At 69.5% G+C, this 21,129-nt stretch overlaps 1 protein-coding gene across 9 annotated transcripts in view; it reads left to right on the plus strand.

Moving 5' to 3' along the window:
• Positions 1 to 351: 351 nt before the first annotated feature.
• The window catches only part of NAV1 (neuron navigator 1), a 67,045-nt gene continuing 46,267 nt past the window's right edge, over positions 352 to 21,129 (plus strand). The window contains exons 1-4 of one of the 9 annotated variants that reach the window (XM_066982865.1): positions 352 to 467; positions 9,845 to 10,412; positions 10,746 to 10,831; positions 13,997 to 14,788. In XM_066982865.1, coding sequence (XP_066838966.1) covers positions 9,871 to 10,412; positions 10,746 to 10,831; positions 13,997 to 14,788 — 1,420 coding nt within the window. In that variant the 5' untranslated portion in view covers positions 352 to 467; positions 9,845 to 9,870. Of the gene's footprint in view, positions 468 to 9,385; positions 10,413 to 10,745; positions 10,832 to 13,996; positions 14,789 to 21,129 lie in introns of those variants that run through there. The other 8 variants (XM_066982860.1, XM_066982861.1, XM_066982862.1 and 5 more) reach the window with 8 other exon arrangements.

Below are 21,129 nucleotides of genomic sequence, written 5' to 3' on the forward strand. Positions count from 1 at the left end.
GAGTTCGGGGGGGGGGCGAGTGAGGAGCGGGGGGGGGTCCTGAGGGTGCGGGCTCGGGGGGCGGGGGTCATGGGGGGGGGACTTGTGTGGGGGGGGCGACAAGCGTGGGGGACCCTTGGGGTGTGGGCCCCGTGGGGGGGGGTCCGGAGAGGCGGGGGCGTTTGGGGGGGCTCGGGGGAACGGGGCGTGGGGGGGACCCGTGGGGGGGGGGGGGCGTATGGAGGGGGGTCCTGGGGGGGCGGGGGGTCCCGAGGGGGGGACCCGTGGGGTGCGGGCTCCGGGGGCGCCGTGGTGCTGCCCCCCCCCGGCTCGTTGCCCCCCCCCCGCCGTGCTCGGGGCCGTTCTGCTGCGGGCCGGGGGGGGCCGGGCCTGCGCGGCTCCTCCCCGCCGCTCCCCGGGGCCCTCGAGTCCGCGCCGCTGCCGCTGGGGAGGCGGCGCCGGGAGCTGAGCGGGGCCGGGCGGCGGCGGTGAGTGCTGGGGGGCCGGGGGGGGACATCCCCGAGGGGACACGGGGCTGGCGGGGCAGGGTCCCCCGGGGGTCCCGTTCCTTCAGCCCGGCCGGTGCCGGGGGTGGGGGGTCCCCTCCTCCCGTGTCCCGGTGCCCCCCTCCCGCTGTCGCCCGTCCCCGGCTCGGGGTCTCCTGGGGGAGCCGCAGGAAGGAAGCGAGCGGGGAAACTGAGGCACGGGGCCGGGACAGCCGGGGGGGCAGCGGGGACTCCGTGGCGCTGGGTCTCGGTGTCCCCGGCCCCGCTGCGGCCAGGCGGCTCCCGGCGGCACCGGAGGGTCCCGGCTCGGCACCGGGGGGCCCGCAGGGGTCGGGCAGGCTCCGAGCGCGGCTCCGCACCTCCGAACCCTCAGGGTTGTGCAGGGGTGGGCGAAGCGTCCGGGGCACGGACACCCGCGGCACGCGTTTGCCGCTCTCCGGGGGTCTCACCTCGGAAAATCCCAGCTGGGAGGGAAGCCGGGAGCCCACGCGGGGCCGGGAGCGCTGCTGCGGCTCGGAGGGCTCCCGGCGTGTGTCCGAGCAGCCCCGCAGCCCCGCAGCGCGTTTTGGAGAGGGGCAGCAACGCAGGACGCGGGCACCCAAATTCCCAGCAGCGGGGCGAAGTCCCGCCGCTGCCCCCCTTGCTCGCCCGGTATCGCCCCAGTTCCTGAGCCCTGGGCTCGATGCGGCCCCTGGGCTCGCAGCCCGCTCCTGCCTCGCCACCCCCCAGCCCTGCCCCTGCCTCAGTTTCCCCCCGGGCATCGCTCCCCATCCGACACGGCCACGGGGTGTGGGGTGGAGGGGGGGCAGGCTGGGGCCCCCCCGTGGTTTGGGTCCCAGGGTGGGATCCAGGCCTCGTCCTCTGTGCTGGGGGGGGTCCAGGTGAGTCCCAGTGTGCGGGGAGCCATAAAACGGGAACGGGGACAGGAATGGGGACAAGGAAGGGAACGGGAGCGAGGATGCGGACGGGGGGTGGCGGGGCCTGGAGCGGGGCTGGGGGTGCAGCCGGGGCTGCTGCGGGGAGGTGGGGCCGGCCCCGCGGGGCAGCGGGGTATAAATATCCGAGCTGGGAGCTTTTCCTGCCCACGGACAGGAAAAAGGTGTTTCCGGCCCTGGGCTGCAGTGGGGCTGGGCCCCGCAGGGGATGAGCGGGACCGGGGCCAGGTGTCCCCGTTCTCCCCCTGCCTTCCACCCAGGGCACACGGGGAGCAGCATCAGTCCCCAGGCTCCTGGGGTCAGGCCTGGGAAGCGCCAGCCCCTGCGTGTCCTCAGAAATGATTCCTGGGGGGCCAGGACCTGTTGTGGGACGCGGGTGCAGGCGGTGGCTCGGCTGACAGCCCCGGCGTTTCTGCAGGCATCACTTGGGGAAACTGAGGCACAGCTTGCAGGTTGGCAGCAAACTTGGCAAAGCCCATGGGTCCTCCTTGAATGCTCCCAGGTGGGGCACAAACCCAGCCCAGTGGCCCCTGACCACTCCCCGGGGCTGAGGGAGGGTCCTGAGCCCTGCTCGTTAGCAAGTGGCCCCTGACGAGCTTTGTGCTGCCTCAGTGAGGGCTTCAGGGGCACAGAAATTTGGGCACAGATGAATTAACCCCTGGGTTCACAGCCTTGGTGCAGCCGCATGGGGGGATGCTGCGCACCCATGGGGGCTTTCACCCTCTGAGATTTACAGCGTGGCCCCCAGAGCCGGGTTCAGCCGTGGAGGGGACGGATCCAGGACCCTGGATGCTGCCCTGGAGGCACCCGGGGCAAGGGTACCTCCAGGCATTGTGTGAGGAGGGGGCAGGTGGGGACAAGGCACCATGCTCGTGGCACGGGAGCCCCCTGGGGTGGTGGCACTGGCGTCTTGGCATCCTCTTCCCTCTGGGATGTGGGGATGAGGCTCTGCCGGTCTGCACAGCGCTGCAGAGGGCGGGTTCGGGGTGGGAGCTGGGTGTGGGTTCGGGCTGCAGGCGTCCCCGGGGTCAGGGCGATGCCCACACGGGCTGGGGGTGGCCCTGCGGAGAAGGGCTTGGGGACGTTGGTGGCAGAAATACTGGACGCGAGCTGGCAGCTGGATGGGGCTGGGGGCAGCCGGGGCTGGGGGAGGCGTTGTGCCCATGGCAGGGGGCTGGAACCAGGTGGGCTTTAAGGTCCCTTCCGACCCAACCATTCTGGGATTTCCCCCATTCCCTGATTTTCCCTGGTGCCGGCCGCCTTTCCCCCGTGCCCCTGGTGGTGGGCAGTGGGCCGTGCTGGGCAGGGCTTTCCCACGCGCTGCCACCGCAGCCACATCCTGCTGCGGCCACCCAGGCGGGGACAACCCCGTGGTGGCCTCGTGGGAGCCACAGGGGCCGGGTTTTGGGGCGCTGGGCACCCCGGGGCACCCAGCACAGCCACTCTCAGCAGGAGGCTGGGCCGTCAGGGTGGGGGCACGGGGGCGCGGAGCCCAGGGAGGCTGTGGTCATCTCCATCCTCATCCTCGGCTGCCACCGGACACGGCCCCACGGTGCGGATGCGGCCGGGCCGCGTCACCTCCGGCAGCAGGGCAGCGGAAACTCCCTCGGCGTGGGGCTGGGCATTGACTCACGGCTTCTCCTCCACCCCTTCCTCCATCCCCCCCTCCCCGGTTTTCCTTGCTTTTCTCTCCCCTCTCCCTCTCTGGGCTCTTTCCAGGGGAGACATCTACGCCGCAGGGGGAAAGGGGGGAAGCTGGAGCACGGCTCTCCTCGCTGCGGGCAGGCAGGATGCTCGGAGGATGCTCAGGGGATGCTCAGGGGATGCTCAGGGGATGCTCAGAGGATGCTCAGGCTCTCCTCCAGGAAAGCTGATCCTCCTCCATGAGCAATGGACCCACAGTCTAGCAACCGCGGTGATCGGTTTGAAGCTGGGGGGGCAGCCTGGCTGCTTGCGCTCCGAACAGCAAACGCAGCGAAACCCACGTTAATACCTGGGTAATGAGGTGTTTGCGTGGCACTCGCGGCCCCTGCGGATTTGCAGCTCACTGGAAAATCCACTCATCCCATTAAGGGCTCCCCGGGGCTTTTGCTTTCCATCGCAGATGCCCGCCTGTCCCGGGGAGCCCGTCCCAGGGTTTGGGGGCCGAGCAATGTGCAGTGGGGCTGCCGGGTACAGGGGTGGGGGGGTCAGGGCAAGTCCCTGCTGCAAGAGCTGCGTGTTTATGGTAGGGGGGCGTTATGGGGGGAGATCCCATCCCACGTGCCCAGGTAACACCAGCCCGGTAAGCGTTGCGCACGGTGGGAATGGTCCCCAGGGGATCAGGTGCTTGGAGATGCAGGGGGCGCAGCCTCGCTGCATGCCCAGGGGCTCGGGGGGAGCAGGGGCTTCACGCGGGGGGGCATTTGGGAATCGGAGCCCCAGCACAGCGTCCCCTTGCTCTGTTCAGTGCCCGGAGCGGTGCCGCTGGGTGCAAACGGCAGCTTTAAGCCGTGGGGGGGCTTTGCGGAGGGCGCAGCGGTGGCGGCCCAGCTCCGGCTCTGTTCCCTGATGGATTAAAGCTGCCCTCGGGGACCTGGCGCCCCGACCCCTGCGCTGCTGCTTCCCCAGCATTACGCAGCTCGCCCACCCCGCAGCGCTTCTGGAATCCTTGGCCAGCGTTGGGGGGACGAACGACCTTTGGCTTAGCCCAGCGCAGCCTGCGGTGCGCCCGGGGAGCTGAGCCGAGCGCCGGGGACGCGCAGCCCATGCCGGGGCGGGGAGGTGAGCGCAGCTGTCCCACCGCACGCGTACGCACGCAAGCACGGCCGAGTTGATGCCTTTAGCAGCTCTCCGCACAGCTGCGGCTTCCCGAGGCTGGGTCCCCAAAGCCAAAAAGCGCCGGGTGCCTCCAGGCTTCGGGGCTGAGCGCTGGGGGGGCCGTTTCCGCCCGGCGTTGCTGGACCCGGCGAGGACATGCAGGCAGGTGCTGCGACATCTGCTCTTGCTCAAAACCCCGAGGAGCGAGCAAGAAGCTTCCTGGCTCTGCAACCGGGCCAGGTCTGCAGCCCGTCAGGTCCCGGGGCTGGGGCCAAAGGCTGCGATGGGCCCCGGGGAGCAGGACCCAGACAGGGCGATCCGGATGCGGCCCGGCCAGGCCGCGCTCCCCATCCTCGGCTGTTCGCTTTCGGCCCTCCCCGAGAGCATCGCGTGCGCCTCGGCTGCACGACGGCTCCGGGACACGGCGTGGGGGTCCCCGGCGTGGGGGGGGTCACCCACCAGGGAGCCTTTTTTTGGGGGAGGGGGGTCCGGAGCCCCCAGGAGGTGCTGGATGCTGAGGCAGCCGGTGGGTCGGGGGGGGCAGCGGGGGCTGCGGGCAGCTCCCGGCCTCTCGCAGGTTGGCGAAGCGGCAGCCCCGACACCGGTGGCCATGGGGGGGGGGGGGTTCTCGGGGGGAGCCCCCTGTGGTTTTTGGGGGGGGGGCGGAGGGGGGGAGCCCCGTATTTTTTTGGGGGGGGGCGGCGCCGCGGGGCCGGCCCGGAGCTGTCCAGCGCCGGCGCCTCCTGAACGGCCGCGGGGACGCGCAGCGGGCACGGCGCTCCCGGCTCCGCGCTCCCGCAGCCCCCCTGTCCCCCCCCGACACCCCCTGTCCCCCCCAACCCCTGTCCCCCCCCGACACCCCCTGTCCCCCCAACCCCTGTCCCCCCCGACACCCCCTGTCCCCTCCGACACCCCCCGCCCACGAGGCCGATCGCGACCCACGGACACGCTGCCAGGGGCAGCCCCCGTGTCCCCCCCACCCCCGGCGGGGGCTGCACAGGGACATCTGCGCCCCCCGGCACCCCCATGGGCTCGGGGGGTGCCGCACCCGCGGGTCGCAGTTTTGGGGTTAATGGCACCAATTAAAGGCCTGCGAGGGGCTGGCATCGCCTGGAGCAGCCAGGGGACACGTCCCCAGAGACCCCAATAGCCTCCGGTATCCGGAGGCCGTAAACAGGGGGCCTCCACTATCGGGGCGCCCGGCAGGGCTCAGCACCCGCAGGATTTGTGCCCGGCCTGGGCAGGGCTCGGTCTCGCTGCACCGGGTTGTCGGTGGCGGAGGCCGCCGCGGGCTGTGCAGGGCTAAACTTCGCTCACAGCAAGGTTTTATCAAAGTGGGTTAAGTGCCTAATGGGATGGCCGCGGCGTGGCTGAAGGACAGCTTAGTGCTGCGGCTCCCCGGCCGGCTCTGCTCTAACACCAGCCGCTTTCATCCTCCTCCTGCACCCGCGCGCTGCTCTTCCCTCCCCTCGGCGGCTCCCCCAGCTCAGCAAAGCCGCCCCAAGCCCCCTGCGTCGTGGGGTGGGGGTGAGGCCAGGACGGGCAGAGCTGGGGCCACCCGGGCACTCTCCCACACTCCTGCTGCCCGTGGCCGTGCCCAAGCCCATTCCAGACAAGCTGCCCGCTGAGATGCCATTGCGCACAAGATCCTGGCTCCGGGGGGGGGGCTCGGGCTGTGCTGACCCCCGACCACCCCCAGCTCTGCCTTGCTGGGGCTCTGCTTGCACCGCTCTGCTCTGCTCGCTCCGGTCCCTGCCGTGCTTTTGAGCCAGAAGCCCCCTCTCCGTGGCACCGAGCCCTGGGTACGGCCCCTCGGCGCGGCGAGACCCCCGGCAGCGAGCAGGCAGCGCGGGTCCCCGCAGCGCGGGCGGTGGCAATGTCCCACGCGGTGACACCCGGCCGGGGGCAGGCCAGGTCTCGGCCGCGGCGCGGGGGCTGGAGGCTGAATGGGCAGCTTGTTCCCCTCTGAAGGCTCCTTTCTCTCCCTGCTCCCCTCTGTTTCTCTTAGGAAAGTTTTATGTCCCTTGTGTCACAAGGAGCCTTTTCTTTGTCATCCTTCCTGAGCGTGCCGGGGAGGAGGCTGCGTTGGAGCAGCGCCATCCCCGGAGGCAGCTTGGGGCCGGATCCTGCTCGGGGCTGTGGGGAGATGCTTCGAGGGGCAGCGGCATCGTGCCGGGAGGGTCTGCACGGGGCTGGTCCCGGTCGCTCCCACGCTGTAGGATTTGAGGTCTGGGCCCCGTGGGCACGGGGCATCTCCACCCCCAGCGCGGCCGGCTGGGCTCCGCAGCCTGGCCCGTCTGAGCTGGGCTGCAAACGTCCTCCCAAGAGGATTCCCCGCGCCCGCCGGGGAGGATTTGGGGGATTTGTGGCAACTCTGCACAATCGCTGTGGCAGCCGCTGCTTCCCGTCGGAGGGAGCAAACTGGAGGACGCCGTGGGTGGACGCAAATGGCTGCGAACGCAGGGCACAGGCCAGGACGCCTTGGGGACACCCCAGGGCTGTGGGGTTTGCTCCGGAGCTGTGTCAGGGTGGGGAAACTGAGGCACAGAGTGGCAGTGAGAGCCCTGCAGAGGGTGAAGGGTTTAATGCCTCTTTGCATCGCTGAGTGCCCGTGCTCAGGCTCCTGCCGCAGCCATCCCGGGCACGGGGAAGGGTTTAATCCCAGCACAGCTGCGAGGGGGCTGAGACGCTCGCGTGCCCCACAACATGTGCGAAGCGAGGGACGTGAAATGGGGCTGAGCCTCCGGGTCCGTGTGTTCATTCCTGCCTGCCCTAACCGCAGGTGTGAGGTGTGCTTTGACTCTGCTCCAAGCAAGTAGCTCAAGCCCCGAGCACAACAGATGCCTCTTTGAAAGAGACGCCTTCGGGGATGTGCTGGTTCGCGTTTGTCCTGGGATGAAGGACACGGCTCAGCCAGGGCTGTTCCTTTTTGCTCCTTTCTCCATGGGCTGCCTCGTCCGAAAGGATCAGCAACCACTTTGTTCCCTGGGTGTAACAGTCTCTAATTATGGGAAACCTGGAGCTCAGCGCTGGAGGCAGTGGGCACCAGCCCAGCGCCCCTGTGCTGAGCTCTGGACCCGCAGTAGCTGGGACGAGCGTCCTCCCCCAGGGAGCGCATCCCAACCTGCCTGAGATTTCGGGTGCTCCATCACTGCCCAGGGGGACAAACCCCAATGTGGGGCTGAGCCTGCGGCACTGGCGGCTCCTTGTCATTAGGAGAAAGTCCCTTCCCTTTTCAGCTAATTGCAAAGGACCTGCCGCGGTGGGGAGACGCCTCTATCTAGGTCAGGCTGTGACCTGCTTAGCCGGGCAGCGTGGCCGCGGGAGGAGCAGGGGCGCACGGAGGGGACCGGCCCCACGGGACGGGGGGCTCGGCGTCCCCAAACGGCCCCGCTTGGGCGGCTGGAAACGAAGTCAGCGGGAAGCTGATAATTTGCTTGGTATCAGAAAGTGCTGAATCTCCTAGGGGTGACTTTAATTTGCGTTTGCTCATAAAATAATGGGAGGTTGTGGCAGGCTGCTTACAGCAGGAGGCTCCCGGGGCTGGCTGGGTCCCGGCTGCTTTGGGTTGTCCCACGGCGGCTCTGCAGGTGAGGACATCCCTGTCCCCAGCCAGGGGTCCGGCTGGCAGCCAGAGTTACCCGGGGCAGAGGGGCCGCATCCAGCCCTCCCCGTCCCCAGGGGAGCTCCGGACCAGGGTGCAGCCTGGAAGGGGTCGCCGTGGTTAGCCGGGCGAAGTGCTGGGTGCCCTCCCCACCCCAAGGCACGGGCTATGGGAGGGGACAGCTCCAAAGCCCTCCTCCCGCAGCCACTGCCTGCCCGTATAAAACCTCAGAGCCTGTGAGAACAGGAGGAGGATTGATTTTTTTGTGGCAAACACGGCAGCTTTGGCTTCAGCTGCAGAAGCAGCCTTGTGCTGCCCTCCCAGCAGGCTCCGAGGACAGGGGTGGAAGCCGTGTCCACATGAGGGAAATCCAACTGGAGCAAACAGATCAAAAAAAAATCTATAAAAACCGGTTACGGCTCCGGTGCTAAATGCCCTGAGAGCAGGAGTGTGCCAGGCTCCAAAGCGGAGCCGCGTGATGCTGATGCACAGGGGGGTCGGTGATGATAAGATTGTAGCACACATCTAGGGGAACTTTTTGCCTCTGGCTTGGATAAAGAGGGGCTCAGGGAAATCAATGGGCTGGGACCGACTCTACTGGCTGGGAAAAAATTGACAAAGTTGGGAGAAAATTGCCAAAAAATGGAGTGGGGCCGGTGGCTCAGCCGCTCGTGTAGGGCTGCCTTGTGCCTCCGAGGGTGGAGGGCCACCAGCTCTGGCCCCGGGAAGGGACGGTCGGCCCCACCGGCACTGCAAAAGGCATTTTGCCAAATGCTGGGTGCTGGGTGCTGAGCCCTGGGGGGCAGAGCAGGGCACGGCCGGCCCCGAGCCGCAGCGATGCCATCAGCGGGGCTGGGGTTGGACTTCTCGGGCAGATCCAGGGCCGTGTTGGAGACGGTGCGACTGCCAAAATGTCTGCAGGCAGTCCTTACGCTCCGGGGAAGCCCGTCTCAGCCTTGAAAGGCAGCCAGGCTGCGGGCCGGGCCGCGAACAGAGCGGCCTGTGTGTGCACGGAGAGCGGCTCCGTCGGCTCGCACCCAGCGCCCAGCGCGGCGCCCGCACAAAGCCCCACTTGTTTTCGCTGCTCCGGCCCAAAACGCAGCCTTCGCGGGGGCAAGCAGCACCTGGGCGCCCTCCCCAGCATCTCCCCACCTTTCCAGAGATGTTCCCGATCTCTCCAGCCCTGCAAAAAAAAATAATAAAAATATATATATTTTAATTTTTCCCTGGAGAGCTGCAGCGCAGAGGGGTGCCCAGGACCCATGGGGGTGGCTGGAGCTGGAGCTTGGCTCCGCGGCTGATTTTGCCCCCGGGCTCTGCTCTGCTTCCCCACGCAAAGCGCCCAAAGTCCGGCATCTCGGCAGCCCCCCAGGCCTGCGGGAGGGATGAGCTCCTCCACTCGGTGCCACCGTGAGAACGTCCCTGTCACCAGTGGTGGCAAAGCTGGGGAGACGCCCAGGCTGAACAGAGAGCGGGGGCGGCCGCTGGGGTGTCACCGTGGGGCAGGACGAGAGCAGGGGCAGGGAGGGATGGGGCAGGTGGCACCATGCGGGGGGTGTCGGGGCTGGGGAGGGCAGGAATGGGGCTCGGACACCGCACGGAGCAGCCGTGGGATGGGTCCTGTGGGCACATGTGTGTGGGTCCGTTGCGGTGCTGTGCGGCCAGGCCTGGGGGACGGGGTGGCGGAGCTGGCCCCCGTGCCAGCTGGAAGGCGGTCTCGGGTGCCCACGAGGTGGTCTTGGGTGGCCGGAGGGTGGTCCTGGATGACTGGGAGGTCATCGTGGGTGACTGGGGGGTGGTCTCCAGTGGTTTGGGGGACCAGGAGGTGGTTTTGGGTGGCCAAGAGGGGAACCCCTACCTGCGGGTCTGCGCCCGTACGGCCTCACCGCAGGGCCCCGCCATAGGGGCCTGGGGACGCAGGGACAGGGGCTGGCAAAGACCGGGGTCCCTGGGGGGGGACATGGGGAGGAGACATCGCCCGTGCCGTGGCTCACCCCCCTCCCTCTCCTCTCCCTCCGCAGCGCCTCGCCGGAGCCTCCTCGCCGGGATGAACGGGACGGCCAACCTCACCCCGGCCGGCCGCGGCCACTACGGCTCCGCCATCCCGGTGCCACGCGCCGTGCCCCCCGGCAAGCTGCCCGCTGCGGCCCCCCCGGCCCGCCAGAGCACCCCGGGGCCTCCCACCTCCCACCAGGCCTCGTCCCCGCGGCTGGCCTCCGGCCCCAAAAGCTTCAAGCCCAAGCCCAGAGCCGCCGGCCATGAGCCGGCCGAGGGCCCCAGCCCCAGCGTCCCCCCCCGTGGGGGGCAGAGACCCCCGGTGCCCCCCGGGAAGTGGCCAGAGGTGGGCAAGGGGGTGGCGGGCGGCCGAGGGGCTGGCGTGGAGAGCGGCCTGCGGGGACCCGGGGGCCGCCGTCCCCTGAGCTGCTCCGTGCGGGGGCCGGGGGGGACCCCTGAGATGGCGGCGGAGGACGGGCCCCCCGCCGGCTCGCAGAGCAGGGTGCCCGTCTTCGGGTCGGGGGCCATCAGTTTCTCCTCGGCCTCCCCGCACATCCGGCCCGTGACAGCCACTGTGGCACCCTTCCAGTACCGGTGAGTGCCCGGGGACGGGGCATGGCGGGGGGCACGGGGATGGGGAGGCTACGGGGAAACCTCGCCGGAATGATGGGGTTGGGGTCCGGTGAGTGGGGACTGGGGGCTTCCCTCTGGGGTGGGGTGCTGGGGGCACCCATGGGAGCCTGATGAACGGTGTGGGGCAGGCTCAGTAAAACCGAAGAGAATGTGACACCCTGGGGACCCCCGCCACCATGGGACCGGTGTCCTCAGGGTCCCCGGAGAGCCCCAGGCACTGGCTGTCCCCATCCCCCCGGGGTCCCTGGGTGGCCGCACCCCAGCTCGCCCACCCTAACCCCGCTCTGTCCCCAGGCTGCAGGGGGACGGGGAGGAGCGGGCCACGTCCCCGTGTGACACCAGTCCTGCTGAGGAGCCCGACCCCAAGCCCAGAGCCTTGAGTGAGTCTGGGGGGGGTTTCCGGGGGGGGGGAGGTCCTGTGTGCCCCCAGCCCAGGGGCTGTGCGTGTCCCACATGTGTGGGGAGGGGTGGGAGCACTGCCCCGTGTCCCTCGCTCATCCTCATCCACCACGGGGCCGTGCTGGGGTCCCCCCCCCCCTCCCAAAAAATGGGGCCTGGCCTGGGACTCGTGGGGGGGGGCGATGCTGGGTGCCCCCGCTCCCCTTTGGCTTGTGCGGGCGCTTGGCTTCGCTTGCTGGCTCGGGGCTGCTGGGGGGCTGCTGGGGGCAGGGCAGGGCAGGGGGGGCCTCAGCCTTTGCCAAACCCCGTCCCTTCCCCCTCGGTCCCCCCGTCCCCGCTCGTGCCACCCCACCTCGGTGACACGGGCAGCGCGTGCCAGCGCTGGTGGGCTCTGACTGGAGCCCCAGAACCGCCAGGAGCTGGGGAAGGGGCGCAGGGAGGCCGGGGGGGGGGGACACACACACCGGGGCCATCGTCTGCGTTATTAATGCCTTGTGCGGGGCCTCCGGGAGCAGCTGGCGGCGGCTGGGAGCGGGGCCGGATGAAACGCACGTGCAGACGTGGGGCCAGGGCTGTGCCGAGCACAGGAGCATCCCGAAACCGCCGCACGTAGCGAGCGAGCGGGAGAGGGACGGGGAGGAGGGAACCGTCCGGGGGCGACGGGGCTGGGGCCGCGGGGCCAGGCTGGCGTGGGGCGAGCACGGGGTGCTGGTGGCTTCGTGGCTGCAAGGAGGGGGGGGGGCAGAAACCACAAGCGAGGAGAGCAGCAGGGGATGGCGGTGACCCTTCCCCAGCTGGTGGAGCTGCACCCGTGCGTGTGGGGCTGCCGTGGGGCAGAGTCCCCCTACCCCCCCAGCACAGAGCCCCGCTTCCCCGCACCAGCGCCGCGTGCCGAGCAGCCGGCTGCCCCCGAGGATTGTCCCCGCCACCCACACCCCCCGCGTTTCGGTGTGGCCGTCCCCTCCCAAGGCCCTGCTGCCTCTTGGCTCGCTCTCCTCTTTCTAGTTTTCCACCGAGCTCCAGGAATGACCCATTTCCGAGGAGGCGGCCGAGAGCCAGCGCGCAGGCTGGGGAGGGGGGGGGGAGGCCTGGCACCGGCGGCTCCCCGCGCCGCCAACCTCCCACCGGCACCGCGGGGCCGCCGGGCGGGGATTTAACGCCCGGAGCGTCCCCAGCTGCCGGTGACGCCGCCGTGAGCGGCGCTGGGGACAAACCCAAACCCTCCCTGCCGCGTGGTCGGGTCCGTGCTCACCACGGCGTTTTTCAATGAACCACTCACCGCCGGCGCCGGTTGCGCTTTGCCGGCCGCGTGGGGCAAGCGGGGCGGCGGGGGGACGCGAGCCCCCTTATTTGTATTTTATTTTTGGGGTGGTGGTGGCTGAGCCCGGAGGCGAGGTTCCCCACCCCCGCCGCGAATCGGGAGCAGCCCGCTGCTCTGCGGCGCTTGCTTTTGGGGTGGGTTTTTTGGGGGGGGGCGGCCATGTGCGGCGTGGCCGCTCGAAGGGATGCCGGGGCGGCGGTTGCCAGGGCAGCGAGCGGAGGACGGCGGGATGGGGATGCTCCGGGGACGTGCGGGAAGGGGAAGGAGAGCGGGGCGAGGCGCCTCGGGAGCCGCCGCGGCTGATCCGAGCCGACAGAAGTCGGTCAGAGCCGCGGCGCCCGCTCCCGGCACGGCTTCGCGATGGAGATCTGGGGGGGGGGCATCGGCTGCGGGGCTCGGTGCTGAGCCCGGGTCCCAGGGCAGGATGTCAGAGCGGGCTGGGGTGGGTGGCTCTGAGCGGGGCTGCCCGCTCGCCCCGCACTGGGGAGGTTTGGGGTCAGGGCTGAGCGGGGCCGGCGCCGTGGTGAGGGGCACCGAGCCCCCATCCTGTCCCCTGTCCCGTGCCTGCGGGGTCCCCGGTGCCTTTTGGGGCCCCAGCGGGTCAAGCAGGGGGAGGCCACCGAGTCACCCACCCTCAAAAATGACCCAAATTCCCCAAATTTGCCCCTGCCACAGGCCCTACAGCACCAGCAGGGGCTTGGCAAAGGCCGTACTGCCCCCGAACCCCAGTGCGGCTTTGGGGGCGACCCGTCCCGTCCCGGCGGCGGTGTTTTTTGGGTTACAAACCACCCGTTTTGGCAGTTTCGCTTTCCCACCCAGCCAGGTGATCCCGGGGCCCCTCGGCGGCGCGGGGCCGAACCCCAAACCCCCCGAGGCCGGCGGCGGTGCCCGGGTTGGGGGGAGCCACCCCCGGCCGTGCCGCCCCTTATCTCCGCAGCGCCCTAATGCGATATTTGCCGGCGGTTGCCATGGCAGCCCGCGTGAGGTCACCGCGCAGACTTAATTCACCCCTTCCCCGGGGACGGGTAATTAACGCAACGTGACGATAACCAGAGCCCGCTCCCCGCTGCCTCTCGCCCCTCGGCTCCCCCAAGCCCCTCGGCGGGGCCGCGCAGGCTCTGGGGGCCGCGGGGACCCCCGAGGCCGCCCCGCTGCCGCCTCGGGCCCCGCCAGCGCCCCGTTTCGGGGTGGGAACGGGGCGGTTCGGCCCCTTCGGGGGCGGCGGGGCGTGGGGGTGCTGGGGTGCTTCTGCGCGCTGGGTGCTGGGACCCCCCCCCCCGGCCTCGCCCCCACCCCCGGCTCCATGCCCACCCCCCCCTTCCCCGTGCGCGCTCGCGATTGCGGGAGCGCGCGGGCGGGTCCCGCTGGCGGAGCCCCCCCCTCCCCCCCGCAGCACCCATGGGTGCCACCTTCCCCCCCCCCCCCCCCATCCCCCCCCGCTCTCCCCCCGCCCTACCCCGCGCGCGCGCCCCCGCGGCTCCCCCTCCCCCTCCCCTCCCCTCCCCTCCGCGGGCGCGCGCGCGGCGCGGCCCCGCCCCCTGCCCGCTCCGGGCGGGCGCGGAGGAGGGCGGGCCCTTTTTGTTTGCCCCTGACATTCCGCTGGTTCGCAGCGGCCCGCGGGCGGCGGAGCGGCGAGGTGGGGCGGCTCCGCTCCGCTCCCGTCCCGCCCCCCCCCCCCGTCCCCGCTCCGTTCCTCCCGGCCCGTCCGGCCCCGCCCCGCCGGTGGGGCGGCAGCTGAGGGCGCTTCTCTCTCTCTCTCTCTCTCCCCCTCTCCCCCCCCTTCTCCTCCCTCCTCTCTTTCTCCTCGTCCACGGTGCCGCCGCAGCAGCAGCAGCAGCAGCAGCGGGCGCCGGCGGGTTAAATGGTGGCAGCGCGGGGATGCTGGGGAGCAACCTCAAGAGCCTGCCCGACGTGGAGCTGGGCGACGAGGGGGCGGCGGAGCTCCGCGGCTACCGGCGGGGCCCCGACGGCGGCGCCGTGATGCCGAAGCGGGCGAAAGCGGCGGCGACGACGGCGGCGGCGGCGGCGGCGGGGGGGGGGCCGCGGGGCGCGGAGCTGCGGGTGTTCAAGGCGAGCAGCGCCGAGGGGCGGCTGCCGGCCGGCTCCAACCTGCGCAAGCAGAAGTCGCTCACCAACCTGGCCTTCCTCACCGACGCCGAGAAGAAGCGGCAGCTCTACGAGCCGCGCTGGAGCGACGACATGGCCAAGGCGGCGGCCACGGTGGCGGCAGGAGGCCGCGGTGGTGGTGGCGGTGGTGGCGGTGGTGGCGGTGGTCCCCGTGCCCGCGAGGCGCCCGCCATGTCGCGCAGCCTGTCCCGCTCTGAGCACTCCCTGCTGCCGCCGCGCCCCGCCGGCCCCGCCAAGCCGCCGGCCGCCGGCAAGCCCAGCCGCATCCCCCGGGGGCCCTACGCCGAGGTGAAGCCCCTCAGCAAGGCCCCCGAGGCGGGCGGTGGCGGTGGCGGCGGCGGCGGCGGTGGCAAGTGCGACGACGAGCTGCTGGGCGGGAAGGGGCCTGCGGCGGCGGGCGCCGAGGAGAAGCCGTACCTGAAGGTGGACCCCGAGCTGGTGGTGACGGTGCTGGGAGACCTGGAGCAGCTCCTCTTCAGCCAGATGTTGGGTGAGTGCGGCCCCGCGTCGGTGGCCCCCTTCCTTCCTTCATTCCTTCCTTCCCTCACGCCCCTCTCCCTGCCCGGCCCCCGCTAGCTCCTCGCACCCCGAGGCGGTCACCCAGAACCAGGGCGACGCGGGGCTGGGAGGATTCGGTGATGGCTTTTGTGGGGTTAAGGAATGGAAATTTGGCTCCTGGCAGGCTCTGGGGTCTTCTCCCCGTGGCTCGGCCATCACCCGTGAAGCCATGCAGCGTGGGGTGGCCCCGTGCCTTCAGGTGGGCACCCACCGCCTTGGGGTCCCCCGGCGTGTTTTTGGCCACATCCCGGTTCTAAATCAGCCCCGAGACCCCGAGGTTGCCCTCCCAGCACCGCCGCACGTCCCCTGCCCCGTCCTAGGGGCTGACCTTGGGGGCAGCACGCGTGGGGAGCCCCAGCCCGTGGGCGAGTCGGAGGCCCCCCGGGGTCTGGGTGCTGCTTTGTGCCCCCCGTCCTCCTGCCGCAGGCTGCGCGTGAGCTGCTTCCAGCCCCCGGCTGCGTTGGGCTCGCTCGCTCGATGCATTTGATCTCCGAGCCTGGGAAAGGCTCTGCGTGGTCGAGAGCTCGTCCCCTGTGGGGTATCACATGAGGTTTTCATCAAAGCAGCCAACGCGCCCGCTTCGGGTCGGAGCTCGGGCTTGCCGCCCCTCCGTCGGCTGCGCTGGCTCTCGGTGCAGGCGTGCCCAGCCCTCGCGTTCCCGTCGTGGCCGCTGCTCGTGGGGGACGTGGGCCGATCTCCAGGAAGGCGAGGCGGCGTCCCGATCCCCCGGCTTTCTCTCCCCCGTGGCCGTACCACGGAGGACTTGCAGCTGCGAAGAGCTCGGCTCGGTCTGGCGAGCCGGCGTGCAAAAATGGCAAGCGAGCTGCGAGCGGCCATGACGAGGCTGCTCGCAGCGCCCGAGCCAGCTGGATTTGGAGCTGCGGCGTTTGGTGGGGGCAGGCTGGGGGCCCTGGCGTGTCTAGTGCCTTCTTTCTCCCTTGGAGCCCTCGGGATGTCACGGCCCCAGCTGTGGCACGGGGCTCTGGCACACGTGTGCTGCTGCGCCGGCACGGAGCCTCCCGTGCCGATGTCCCCTGCCTGCTCCCCTCCCTGGCAGGGGTCTGCCCTGGCTGCCAAAATGTCCCGTGGCCGCTGCCCGGTGACCCAGGGCTTGCTGGGGCCATGCCAGCAGCTCATGGAAAGCCACGGAGCGAGGCCAAGGCGGGGCAGGCAGATCGCAGAGGCGGGATGCACGAGGCCAGTCTGCTGCTGGGGTCCCGTGGTGGTCCTGTGGTGGTCCCATCGCTGGGCTCGTGGATGTCCAGCCCCAGCCCTAATGCTGCGGTAACGCCAGGTCCCACTGGGGCAGGGAGCGCCGAGGGGTTGCAGGAGGATTTGTCCTGAACAGGTCTCCACCCGCTGGTGTTTGCATGCCTTGGGGGATCTCGGTGTCCCTCTTGTAGTGCTCTGCTCGTAGGGGGGGTTCCTCAGCACCTCCAGGGAAAATTCCTGCAGCTTCCCTGAGGGTTCAGGGCTGGCCCGTGTAGGAACGACTCCTCGTGCACAAGGTGAGGAAATTCCTGGGGTGGTTCCCGGCCTCTGTCCGTGGTGGGGCCGATTTTAGTGGTGCTGAGCATCCCTCGGGCGGTGCTTGCCGTCTGAAGGCTTGGCCAGCTGTCTGGTGAGGGCCCTACGCTGCCAAATCTGCCTTGTGCCCCCCTTGCCCTGCGTGTTTGCTGAAATATAAGTCATTCGTCAGCGCGCACGGACCCCTGGGCTTCCTGCAGCGGGGAGGGCTGGTTCTCCACCCCCGGGTGGGGCAGCGTTTGGGGCTGACCGGTCAGGAGCTTCGCCCCGTGTCCTCGCGGGGGGCCGCAGGATGAGCTTCTTGCCTTCGTGGGAGCTGTGCCGCTGAATCGTGGCTGTTTAACGCGGCCGCCAGCGACCCGGCTCGTCCTTGGCAGCCCGAGGGGTGGGCACGGTGACAGGAGCGGGAGGTGCGCGGGGGGCAGCGTGCCAGCAGCGTGCCGGTGGTTGCTCTGTCACCTCGTACGTGCCGGCGGTGGACCCGTGGCTGGGGGTGCGTGAGCCCGGGCACGCGCTGAGCTTCTGGCCCTGACCCCTTGGCGTGTCTGCCGCTGCGATCCGGGCGGGCGAAGCCCTCTCCAGTTCCTTTTGCAGACCAGCCCCTGGTGGTGGGCACAAACCCAGGTGGGACAGGAGCCCCCCTGGCTCAGAGCAGGGTGTGAGGGCTGGCGGGCGAGGCCAGGAGAGGGGCTCAGTGGCTACCGGCGGTGCCGGGGATGGAGAGAAGGCTTCTCCACGCTGCGTGGCTCCTTTGGCACGAGAGCCGTCAGCCTGAGCCATTTTGCTGTGCCTGCTGGAGCGCCTCGAGAAGACCCAGGAGCTCGGTTTGTCCTGGGAAGAAAGGCGTGGGAGCCGCGGGGACTTCCCACCTCTGCAGATCTCGTCTGAACTGCTGACCTGTGCCGAGGAGCCGGCGCTGCCGCTGACTAACCGGAGCTCCCTGCTCCGCCGAACGCGGCGGCTCGCGGAGCCTTTCTGCACCCGTGGTTTCCACACCTGACTTCTCATCTCCATTTCACGTTCGTCCTGCCAGAAACACTCATCAGCCTCTGCTGAAGTGCAGCGCTGGCCAAAAATACAATTTATTTAGCAGTGGCCAAGCGCTGCCTCTCCTTTGGTTGCTGCAGATGTGTCATCTGTTTGATGGCACCGGCGCCTTTGTAGAGCCGGTGGAGATGTAACCACGTTGAGAGCAGGGCAGCCTGCGTAAGATGGAAGAGGTCACCGGGACGCAGCAACCACATGTGCTTTGTAGAGGCTATTTCTAACGCCCAAATTACACATTTCATCCCGAGCAGAGGCCGAGCCTTCTCATCAAAGCTGAGTGGTAGCCGGGTTTGCTAATTGCGCCAGCGCCCGGCCACAGGAGGAAGGGCACGGAGGGAGCGTGGCCAGCGTGGTGCGCGGCTCGGGGTGCGTGGCTCGGGGTGCGCAGCTCGCCGTGCCGTGCCAGCCTGGGCGTGCACGGCGGGTGAGAGCACACGGGGGGCTGTGGGTGAGCTCTCCCCGGGGTGTGGGGACCCCGCGTGATTGCTGCGCGTACCTAGAGGTCCCCAGAGCAGCTCCAGGATCCTGCAGCTGCTTTCTGCAGCCATTTCCTTGGCCATCTCTTGCTCTCTGTATGGTGCCTCTTAAGTGGCTACTAATGGGCGTAAGTACCCAAATGGCCGCTGCTGCGTGGGCCAGAGCCCGGACGGACGTGTGCGGTCCCCGGGGAGACGGCGTTCCCCGAAGGCTTCGCTGAAGGAGCCTTTGTAGCCCTGCCAGGCTCTGCAGGGGCTGGTGCAGCTGTAACGCATCTCGGTCCTGCAGCCCTTGGGTGGGAGGTGGGTGGGCGATGCCGCCCGTCCCCGCTGGGGTGTCCCCGCTGGGGTGTCCCCGCTGGGCAGCACGTGCCCGTGGTGCCTCTCTGACCGCACTCGCGGGCAGGGCTGGCTTCCTCGTGCTGGTGGGGCAGGAGGAGAGCCGGGGTGCAGGCAAATGGGCTCCTGGAAGGGGGTGATCTTCACATCGCACGTGGGCGGTGGAAAACCCGCAGCGCAGAAACTCCTGGCTCGTGTGCGACGTGTCCCATGCGAGCGCGTTCAGGTGGAGGTGGTCCCACCAAGGTGACCCTCCCCGCGTAGGTCCCCTGCTGGTGAGCGTCCCTGCTGGCCAGGCGCACGGTACGGGATTCCTCAGCCCCACGGCTCTCCTGCCCCAGCCCCACGGCTTTCCTCGCTGTTAATTAAGCACTAATGGGCACATCGCAGCGCTGTGCTGCACGAGCCTGGCTCGCTGGCGGGGGGAACACCAGGAGGTCAGAGAGCAAGTGGCTCTTCACAGCCCCGGGAGCGGGTTATTGCCTCGTAAAGCACCGCAGCCGTTCTTATCCCGCTGTTACGCTGACGTTACGCCTCTCCTAGTGCCCCGGCAGGACAGCGGCCGTGTGACGAGGTTGTTGGGGTGGGAATTGATTTCCTTCTGCCTGTGTTTGGGGCGGGGTGAGGAGAAAGGGGGGATCTGCGCCATCGTGTCGCTGTCTCCACTCACGCGTCACCCGCCTTGCTGTAAGAAAATAAATAGAGCCGTATTTGCCTTTCAAGGTTTCCCATGGAAAAGTAGCAGAGCAAGGACGCGAAGGCAGAACTGTTGGAAATACGTTCATGAAACACATTCTTCCCCTAAAGAACTCGAAAAATGCTGTTCACGTGGGGCTGTGGCCAGCTTTGTTTTGCCCTCAAATCTGACACTTGACCACTGAAAATCCGTGGAGGAGTGTGGAGCTTTACGTGGTTCCAGGGGGGTGGTGTGAGGGACCAACGGCCGCCTGGCGTCGATGGGCAGGACCCGTCCAGGAAGGGCCATTTGGGGTCCGTTGGTGGGACGTGACCACGCTGGGACCTGGGCCGTGTCCCCTCGAGGCCTTGCAGTCCCCGCAGGGCAACTGCTGGTGGCTCCTGGCACCGTTCGGTGGCTGCTGCCAGGTGCGGGTGCTGTGCGAGCGATGTGCTTCCAGCTGGGCGGCCTTGGAGAGCCGCTGCCAGCCCTGCCTCCTCCTGTAGAGCCCCCTCCTGATGTCCCGTGCCCCAGCTTCGTGTCCCTGCCCTGGCTCTGGCGTCTCGCGCTGCAGCGCTCGGCTGTGCCGACAGCACGAGACCCCTCACCTCCGTCCCGTCCCTCGGCGTCACCCGCTCTGCCCTTTCCCACGTAGCTTCGCATCTCGCGGTGCCAGCAAGCGATTTCCCCGGTCCTCCCCTGCCCGCGGTCTTGGCTGGTGCCTGTGCCCGCTGCCCGGGCGGGGGGATTGGTGCCAGGTCCGCGCGGAGCCAGAGCGCGCGCCCTCGGCGGCGAGCAACCCGCCGGTGACGGCCGTCTGCCGAGGCCAGCGTGCGTGTGCCGGGCTGAGCCACGGTCCTGCTGGACGCAGGCGGGTTTTTGTGGGGCCGGGAGCCCAGGCTGCAGTCACACCGCTTGCCTGGGTCCGCGGCATCCTCCGAATTGTTCCCTTGCCCCGTCTGCAGCCTGCTTTGTGCCACTGCGTGTGTGGCTCCGGGTGATGGGAGTGCACGGTGACAGCGGTGGCCCCCGGGGAGTGCGCGCGTGCAGCTTCTGGCACAGGTGGCAGCTGCCGTTAGAGCCCCGCAGCGAAGCCGCTGGCTCTGGCCCCGCTGGGTGGAGCGGGGACGGCTCCGTCCGTCAGGGCAGCTCCATCCTCAGCCTGGCCAGGCTTCGGGTCTTGGGGGGTGCCTCTAGCGGGGTCGTGGGCGATCGGATACGGCCCCGTTCCGCCACGATCCCTCTCCTGCAAAGTCACGTCCTCCTCCGGCACGCGGAGCGCTCTCCTGGGGGAGCGCGGGGAGGGAGGCTCCGGGAGGGCAGAGCACAGGGCCTGGGGGAGGCGGGGGGCTTGGGGGCGCCGCTGCCGGGCGGGAGAAGGGGAGCGGGGGCTTCCCCACGCTGCTGCATTGCAGCTCCCAGCCGGGAGCGGAGCGCGGAGGGGAGCTGGGAAGGCAGGGGATGCTGCATTGCAGGGCTGAGATTAGAAGCTGTGCAAATGGAGATGTGCCGGTGTCAGGGCGGGTGTGACACCGGAGAGCGGTGTCAGGGCGGGTGTGACACCGGAGAGCGGCGCCCGGCGCACCCTCGGATTCGCTCGCCCTTCCTCTAATCTGCTTCTCCCACATTTTGTTTCGCTCGAGCGTTTCTGCCATTGCTCACGCTGCTGTTTGTCTTGTCCGACCGAGGCCGTAATGCGTTTTTTGTTAGTTCGGGAGAAGGGCCGAGGTTCGCCTCCCCCTGGAAGGAGCTGCTGGAAGCGGCGCGGGGCCGCGGGCGCAGAGCGGCGGGGCAGGGTCTCCTCCTCGGAGCTGGGAGCTGGCAGCGCGGTGCCTCGGCTCCCGGGAGGTGCCGTGCGGGCAGAGCAGGGGCTGCGCCAGTGCCCGGTGCCTGCAGCGGTGCCCGGTGAGACGCGGGCGAGTGCCCCGTGCCCGGGACACGTGCCTCTGCCTTCAGCACCGCGCGAACGCGCCCGGCAGCTGCGACAGCGCCGGGTTTCCCACTCGTACCTGGCGTAGGCACCGGGGATGCTTACTCATCCCACATCCCTCTTTGGTTTCGTGTCAGCCTCGCTGGCTCATCCCAACGCACCGGGAGGGGAGCGCTTTTCAGCCCTCCCAGCAGCCAGCACGCCCGTGAGGGTCTGTCCCGAAGCGTTCCCCTGGAATTGCGGGATTTGTGGTAAAGCCAGGACTTGGTTTCTGGAGG

Source organism: Anser cygnoides, chromosome 25, assembly GCF_040182565.1.
Source record: "Anser cygnoides isolate HZ-2024a breed goose chromosome 25, Taihu_goose_T2T_genome, whole genome shotgun sequence".
Lineage (NCBI taxonomy): Eukaryota > Metazoa > Chordata > Aves > Anseriformes > Anatidae > Anser > Anser cygnoides.